This window comes from Amphibalanus amphitrite, unplaced genomic scaffold (assembly GCF_019059575.1).
Source record: "Amphibalanus amphitrite isolate SeventyFive unplaced genomic scaffold, NRLGWU_Aamphi_draft 000810F_arrow, whole genome shotgun sequence".
In the NCBI taxonomy this organism is placed as follows: Eukaryota; Metazoa; Arthropoda; class Thecostraca; order Balanomorpha; family Balanidae; genus Amphibalanus; species Amphibalanus amphitrite.
In genome coordinates this window covers 271,678-280,086 of record NW_024882304.1, presented here as the reverse complement: position 1 = coordinate 280,086, position 8,409 = coordinate 271,678, and the positions used below count along the sequence as shown (strand labels likewise).

The following is an 8,409-nucleotide window of genomic DNA, read 5'->3' as shown; positions in this document are numbered from 1 at the left end:
CGTGCGCACGTGAGGGGTCCACTTATACATCTCAAGAACGGCTGGGCCGATTTCGCTCAAATTCTGTGTGCGATATTAGCTCGGTGTGCAATATTAGCTCGGCGGCGCAGCTGATCAGCTGTGACGATCAGCTGTGCCCTACTTTTGATGGCCTTGGCTTTGCGGCGCCGGTCGGCGGCGCAGCTGATTGAGCGTCGGCTGTCACGCGACAGACTATTGGCTGTGCCGCGGACACGGCCGTGCCGCGCCCGGTGATTGGCCCGGGCCCAGGACGCCGCTCTGTGGCGGCAGTTTGCGCGGGCTTCTCCGCTCTCTTCCGGCTGGGACTTGTGCGAGGGTGGTTGTGTCGGGGTGCGCTCCGTGCAATAAATTACTACAAGCTATTTCGGCACGATGGAGGACGGAGTCAACTCGGGAGCGGTGGCGGCGGTGGGCGGCGCTGGTGGGGCATTTGATGCCCGGCTCATTCCGGAGTTCGACGGCGCCGGAGACGTGGTACAGTGGCACACGCGCGCCCAGATGCTGTGCGAGCTCCGAGGCGCGTCTCTGGCAGCCGTCCTGCCCCTGCGACTGACCGGCGGCGCCTTCGCCGTATGGTCGCAGATGCCGGTCGCCGACCGTGGCTCCGCTGACGCCGTCCGGGATGCGCTGTTCACAGCGTTTGCGCCAGACCCGTTCACGGCGTATGAGGCTTTCGTCAGCCGCCGCTTGCAGCACGGAGAGTCGGCCGACGTCTTCCTGGCCGACCTCCGGAGGCTCGCGGCCCTGTTCGGTGGCGTGCCGGACCGCATGCTCGTGTGCGCGTTCGTGGCGGGTCTGCCTGAGACGACCCGGCAGGTGATACGGGCTGGCACTCGCGCCGAGTCGCTGGAGCTCGCCAGTGTTCTGGCGCGCGCGCGCGCTGTGCTGAGCGATGAGCGTGAGGCGGTGACGGCAGCGGCGCGCTGTGAGCCGCCGGCCCGGAGCCGGCCAGGCCGTGATCGGCCTGCTCGCCGCCGGCTGCCCCGACGCTGCTGGACCTGCGACCGTCCCGGCCACTTCGCTGCTGACTGCCCGGAAAACGGGCGCGGAGCGGAGGCGTCAGCGCCAGCCTCCTCTCCCAGCCAGTAGGCGCTGGCACTCTGCCGACGAGACGGCTGGAGGTGAACGGAGTCAGCTGCTTGGCGCTAGTGGACACCGGCTGCACGCGCAGCATCGTCCACGTGACGCGCTGCCCGCTGTGGACAGAACGCCGGATCAACGTGATCACGGTGAGTGGTGGTCGGTACGAGTGCCGCGGCACCGGGCCTGTGCGCGTTGGGGTGTGCAGCGGTGTGAGCGCTGACGTCAACGCGCTTGTGGTCGCCGACCGACCGCTGGGTTTCGACTTGGTGCTCGGGATGGACGCAGTGGTGGCTCTGGGCGGAGTGACTGTGAAATCGGCAGACGAGTCGGTCTTCGGGTGCGAGTTGACCGAAGTCGCGGGCGGCGCGGCGGGCGAGCCGGTGGCTGCCCGGCCGGCCCCGCCTGTGAGTGTGACGGGAGGCGCGGTGGGCGAGCCGGTGGCTGCCCGGCCGGCCCCGCCTGTGAGTGTGACGGGAGGCGCGGCGGGCGAGCCGGTGGCTACCCGGCCGGCCCGGCCTGTGAGTGTGACGGGAGGCGCGGCGGGCGAGCCGGTGGCTGCCCGGCCGGCCCGGCCTGTGAGTGTGACGGGAGGCGCGGTGGGCGAGCCGGTGGCTGCCCGGCCGGCCCCGCCTGTGAGTGTGACGAGAGGCGCGGCGGGCGAGCCGGTGGCTGCCCGGCCGGCCCGGCCTGTGAGTGTGACGGGAGGCGCGGCGGGCGAGCTGGTGGCTGCCCGGCCGGCCCCGCCTGTGAGTGTGACGGGAGGCGCGGCGGGCGAGCCGGTGGCTGCCCGGCCGGCAGGGTCGGCGACGGTAGCGGAGGGAGCTGCGGCCGCCGCCACCAGTGGGACTCGGTCGCCTGAGGGATTGACTGTGGAGGCGAAAGACTTCGTTGCTCGGTTTGACGGGACCGCCCAGGTTTGGACAGTCGCCTGGAAGTGGGCAGACGGTGTCGGACCGGACTGCCTCAGCAACCGAGTTGCGGAGTACAGAGTCCCACCCGCCGTGCGACAGGAGTACGACGCGGAGCTGGAGTCGTGGCTCCGGAACGGCTGGCTCCAGCCGTACGACGAGGCGGTTCATGGACCACCCCGAGGACTCGTGCCGCTGATGGCGGTGCCGCAGGCCAACAAGGTACGGCCGGTGCTCGACATGCGCGAACTGAACGCTCATGTTGCAGCGTACAGCGCGGACGCCGATGTCTGTGCCGAACACCTGCGCAAGTGGCGCCGTCACGGCCGCCGTGTGGCTGTGGTCGACCTGCGCCGCGCCTACCTGCAGCTGAGGCTCGATCGGCGGCTGTGGCCTTATCAGACTGTGATGCTGCACGGACGGCGCCACTGCTTGACAAGGCTCGGATTTGGCTTGAATGTTGCGCCGCTGCTGATGAAAGCCGTGGTCCGTGCCGTCCTGTCACAGGACTCGGCCGTCGAGCGGGCCGTCTCCCCGTACGTCGACGACCTGTTGGTGGACGAGGAGGTGGTGAGTGCCGAGCGGGTGGTGGAACACTTTCGCCGGTTCGGACTCGAGTGTAAGCCGCCTGCTCGGGCCGAAGACGGAGCTCGCATGCTCGGCCTCCGCGTACAGCCCGTCGCTGGAGAGCTGCAGTGGTCACGTGACTGTGCCGTCGTCCCGCCGCCAGAGGTCGTGACTCGCCGTGCGGTGTTCGCCTGGTGCGGCCGGCTGGTGGCTCACTTCCCGGTCTGCGGTTGGCTGCGGCCAGCCGCCGCCTGGGTCAAGCGGCACGTCAACCAGCTCACCGAAGGCTGGGACGACGCCACCGACGATGGCACCCTGAGCGCTCAGATCGCCTACATCCAAGAACGGCTGGCGGGAGCGGACCCGGCTCGCGGCCAGTGGTGCTGGACTGGCGACCGTGCTGTCGTCTGGGCCGACGCGAGCTCGATCGCGTTCGGCGTCGTCATCGAGACGCCGGACGGTGGGGTGATGGAAGACGCCTCCTGGTTGCGGCCGAGCGGATCGTCAGCACACATCAATATGGCTGAGCTCGACGCCGCCGTCCGCGGCCTGAACCTGGCCATCGCCTGGGGCGCGACGGAGATAGAGCTCCGCACGGACTCGGCCACGGTGCACCGGTGGCTCAGTGACGCGCTGAGTGGGCGCACGCGCTTGCGAACTCGTGCGGCGGGCGAGATGCTGATCCGTCGGCGAGTCAGTCTCATCCGGGAGCTGACGGAGGAGCTGCAGCTGGAGCTCACTGTGACCCTCGTCCGCTCGGCTGAGAATCTCGCCGACGCGTTGACTCGAGTGCCAAAGGACTGGGTGCGCGAGCAGAGTGCGGCTGACGGCGTGCCGGCCGAGGCCGCTGCTGTTGGGGCCGAGGACGACGCGGCAGGTGCGGGCGCCGAGGGCGAGCTCGCCGCCTCCGTCCGAGCGGTGCACGAGCGGGCAGGCCATCCCGGCATTCGCCGAACGCTATACTTTGCTCGGCGCGACGTGTCGTGTGATGTGCCGAGGGCGACTGTGCGAGCGGTGGTGCGCGGCTGTGACATTTGCCGCTCGATCGACCCGGCGCCGGTGCGGTGGCGGCACGGCTCTCTCGGTGTCAAGGAGACGTGGCAGCGTGTGGCGATGGACGTCACGCACTACCAGGGTCGGGCCTACCTGTCCGTGATCGACTGCGGCCCGTCGCGGTTTTGTGTGTGGCGGCAGCTGCGGCGGGCGGATGCGGTGGAGGTTTGCGGCCACCTGGAGCAGATGTTCCACGAGCGCGGCGCGCCGACTGAAATCCTCGCAGATAATGACACAGTGTTTCGCGGGCGTCAGGTCGCGGCTCTCACGGCTCGGTGGGGCGTCAGCCTAAGATTCCGAGCCGTGCACCAGCCGGGCGGTAATGGTGTGGTGGAACGGTGCCACCGCTCCATCAAAGTGATCGCGGCGAGGCGGACGTGCTCGGTCGCGGAGGCCGTCCACATTTATAACGTGACGCCCCGCGACGGTGAAACTACGGGCTCGGCGCCGGCCGCGGGCGTCTACCGATACGCCATGAGGGACTGCATCCGCCCGGCAGCGGCCGGTGAGAGTGCTGACCAGGAGCCGCCAGCTGTGTCCGACGGCGAGCAGCTGCGGGTCGGCGACCAGGTGTGGATGCGGCGCCGGGGAACCCGCTGCACGGACACGTCCCGCCGCGGTGTCGTCACCAGCGGTGTGTCGCGGCAGGTGGTTGAGGTGGACGGCGTGCCGTGGCACGTGCGTGACCTGCGGCCGCGGCACGAGAGCCCGTGCCGCGACGATGGCGACGATGCGCAGTCAGATGGCGAGGCGCCGCCGATCATTGTCGACCTCCCGAGTGGCGGCGATGAGCGCCCAGCTGATGTGGCTGCCGACGGCCCTCCGCTCCGCCGCAGCGAGCGCGAGCGGAGACCGCCACGACACTGGTGCGAGTGTTAGGTTGAATCAGGTAGCAGTGTGCCGTACGGCTCGGGCGGCGCCGGCCGGCGGCACAACTGATCAGCTGTGATGTGTTTGTGATTCTATGGAATCAGGGAGCGGTGTGCGATATTAGCTCGGTGTGCAATATTAGCTCGGCGGCGCAGCTGATCAGCTGTGACGATCAGCTGTGCCCTACTTTTGATGGCCTTGGCTTTGCGGCGCCGGTCGGCGGCGCAGCTGATTGAGCGTCGGCTGTCACGCGACAGACTATTGGCTGTGCCGCGGACACGGCCGTGCCGCGCCCGGTGATTGGCCCGGGCCCAGGACGCCGCTCTGTGGCGGCAGTTTGCGCGGGCTTCTCCGCTCTCTTCCGGCTGGGACTTGTGCGAGGGTGGTTGTGTCGGGGTGCGCTCCGTGCAATAAATTACTACATTCTGTACACTGTTGGGGACAATTTAGAAAGGTGGCTGGCACAAGTCATCTGGAGTCTCAGTTAGCGCGTGCGCACGTGCAGTGGGCCAGTTTTATATCTCAAGAACGGCTGAGCCGATTGCGCTCAAATTTGGTGCGTTACTTTAATCGAGTATGAGAAGGGTAACTATGTGTAGGTTATGAGTAAGGTAGGGTATGGGTAGGTTAGGGTAGGATAGGGTGGGTTTGAGTTCGATAAAGGCAAACCATGAGAAAGGCTCTAACAACCCGCAACCAGCACCAGCATACCATGCCGTTCAAACAAATATCCTACTCCGACAAAATAAGACAAATAAAAATCAAAGTTCCCACACCCAAACAAATACCCCCTCAAACGCATCTATCAAAACGCACAGTTATAGCGCAAAACATGCCATCTAGTAGTAAATAATTTTCATCTTGAAGAAATTTGTCTTTTTAACCTTGCAAAAGGTTGCACGTTCGTCAATCTAGCAGCAGATTGATATTCGCGAATCTGCTGCTGGTAGAGAGGCATTCGCGGCTTCCGAATTTGCTGCTTTTGGCATGAAACAAAAGTTGGATTCTAAGCCCAGACTAACTTTAGCCCCTTTCGCATCAAATTCAATCCAAATCTCGACATAATATGCCAGATACGCTTCATTGTACCTCTCATCCCAAGTGGGGACAAGCGACAAGAACACGACTCAAGTTCTTATTTTGCCTTTTTAGCAATGTCGGCTGCAGAGGGCTTACTTTTAAATCGTACCAGGCCCAGAAGCAGCATATTCGAGCCTCGAGGAACGGAGAATGCCTGTCTACCAGCAGCAGATTCGCGAATATCAGTTACCTTGCTGCTAGATTAACCCAGTGCAACTGCTGTGACTGGTTGCGGCTGCGATAGCACCGCTCCATGTTAGATAGAACATATTACATAAAACGTTTTATCAACGTCAATGATAGCTCATATTGATGCTTCTTTGTTTTATTTTGCAAGGTTAGGCTCTTTCGATCTTGCGAGACCTTTGCAGACTGCAGAGTCGGGAGCATGATAATATAGGGAGAGACAGGCCTGGGGACACCGGGCACTGGGCAGTGGGCGGCCAGCCTGCATGCAGGGCCCTGCATGGGGCTGAATGGGACTGCTGGACGGCTGAGCCCGCCATGATAAACAGCTCACCCAGAACCACTGATGCTTTCTCACCGCACCTGAGCATGCTTCTGGGGGAGCTACCTACACGCTTCGGATAGAGGTGACCGTCAAGGGTCTAGCCCGGACCAGGTTTTTAGAGTCCTTGAAGAATGAGGTGAAGGATTTGCCTACACTGGGGATGAAAAAGAGAGCATGTAATATTTATTTTCGACGCTCATTGGCTCATTGGTCAGTGACTTTTTTTTTGGGGGGAAGGGGCAAGTGGCCTAGCCAAGGGTGGCACAGGGAGCACCTGTCCCCTACCATCCTCATTGGGCTTAGGGGCCCCTGACGCCCGGCCCTTTGGTCCGTCGAAGTTTTAAGTGCCGAGTCTTCTCCCGGGGCCGGGGTCTCCAATTACCCACTCCGGCTCCTGAGAGATCCGTCAGGTTCTTGAAGCCGCACACAGGCACCCAACTCCTGAGGACACCGGATGCGCCCCAAGGGCCCCGCACAGGCTTTTTTTGAAGCTCAAAAGCAGTCCCCGAGAGCCCTAGCTGATGTCTGAGAAATAGCTCCCTGATAACATTCAGAACCATTCAGAAGAACCCAAGTCAATCACCAGACGCATGTATCTAAAGACCCACATATCTTTAAGGGTCTCTTCAGCCGTCTTTGAGGGCCACACCCATGTCAAGGGGCCCTACGTCAGGCTCTAGGGGCCCCAGGTGAACCTTTGAGGGCAAATATTGCGCAGGTCTCCGAAGGTCCGCACTCCGCGCAGATCTTTTAGGGCCCGCGCAAATCTCTGAGCGGTTTTGCTGGCCTCTGACAGAAAAGACGAGTTTCTGAGGCCCTAAACGATCTCCTGCGGAGTGTCGGCAGTCGGCACCGTGTGGTCACGTGCACCTCTGTGGGTCACCCCTTAACCTGACTTCCAATGGCCCCACATAGGGCCCAGAGAGGCTTAGGGCCCAGAGAGGCTTCAGGTGCCGAAAGAAAAAGCCCCTGTCAGGTGGCCTACAACTTCTTTTTTAAAAAGTTCAAAAAAAGTTAAAAAAAACTTTTTTTTAAGTTTAAAAGTATAAAAAACATCGTGCCAGGGCTGTTACGAAAAATAAGTGGCCTAAATCCAATGAGAAAACAGGATTTGGGGGTACCTTAGGTTTGGCCCCCTCCCTGGTGTGCCCCCCGCCCGCGCTCAAGCTCTGGATCCGCCAGTGAAAGCACCCCCTGGCATTTTGACAATTCTCCACATATGTGGACAATGACTAACTATTCTACTGTACATTTTACGGATGTCACATTTCATGGTGCTTCAGGATAGATATCACAAGCGTCGTACTTCTTTGTTACGTTGATGACGCAACTGTAACCGCAGGCAATAACAGCCGGACACAGGCTGACACGCGCTATTCACCGATGGGCATATGAACAGATGGGTGTCGTGATCGTGGGCATGGTACTGCCTAGACTCGGCAATAATTAGGGCCTTTTTAATTCTCGCCGAACCTATCGGTTTTCTTCATCAGATGCCGTTTAGTGGGAGGGTAGATGGACTCTGCCCTCCCCGCCCCTCGCCATTTCGGACTAAATTGCGACATTTTAGGACCGTGCAGAGGTTCACTTACGACGTCCCAAGTCAGTAACCTGCCCTGACCTAATAATGTGGTCGGTGTGAAGATCCGTCTTTAATGTTCAAGTGCGCCAGCTTTCATCTCTATACCAGCGCCTTCCGAGCAATTACCTTAAAAAAAAACGTCGAAGGCGACACCCGAACCCCCTCATCTCGGTGGCGAGGGCTAGGGGGTAGTGCTTATTAAGGGAGAATGGCTGTGCTATTTGACTGTGCCATTCGAGCCCTATCAACACCTGTGATGAACCGACGCCCGGTGCGAAAGGAACATCGGCGTTCTCGGCCAGTAGCGGCGGAACACCTTCAATTAAGGGGGGGGGCACTGCCGACTTTTTGCCCCATTCTAAATTCTATCCATGCAACGCCCATAGGGCTAATGTAAAAATTTCAAGATCAAAGGGGGCACGGTGCCCCGGTGCCCTCCTCGTAATGTTAAATTTTACGGAACGAATCTGCTGTTTGGGTAGAGGCTACGCGCTCATGGGGTGGAGCAACGTAATGACGTCAGCGCTAAGCTCCGCCCTACCCCTCCGGCGCTCCTTGCCCGGCGACCGGTCACTCGCGACTCTCGCTCCGTTCAGGCTTGATGGTGGGCGGTAGCTGGTAGCGGTAGCGGGCGCTGGTAGATGACATTAAGAGCAGATGGCGCTGGTGGCGGGGCTCGAGTGCGGCCGAGCGCAAGCCTCTGCCCGGGCCTGAATTGACCTTAGCATTACGAG

The 8,409-nt window shown here is 61.6% G+C and overlaps 1 protein-coding gene across 1 annotated transcript; it reads left to right on the top strand.

The window, feature by feature from the left end:
- Nucleotides 1-393: 393 nt before the first annotated feature.
- Nucleotides 394-4,511, top strand: LOC122366480. The gene is made up of 3 exons (XM_043338795.1): nt 394-919; nt 1,228-1,406; nt 2,115-4,511. The coding sequence occupies exons 1-3, from the start codon at nt 394-396 to the stop codon at nt 4,509-4,511; spliced, it is 3,102 nt and encodes a 1,033-aa protein (XP_043194730.1).
- The last annotated feature ends 3,898 nt before the right edge of the window (nt 4,512-8,409 follow it).

Excerpts from the sequence above, each read along its gene's own strand:
- LOC122366480 (XM_043338795.1), top strand. The coding sequence starts at position 394 with ATGGAGGACGGAGTCAACTCGGGAGCGGTGGCGGCGGTGGGCGGCGCT. Across the intron at positions 920-1,227 it reads CGCTGTGCTGAGCGATGAGC|AACGCCGGATCAACGTGATC; the intron begins GTGAGGCGGTGA and ends CGCTGTGGACAG. Across the intron at positions 1,407-2,114 it reads CAGTGGTGGCTCTGGGCGGA|GAGTACGACGCGGAGCTGGA; the intron begins GTGACTGTGAAA and ends GCCGTGCGACAG.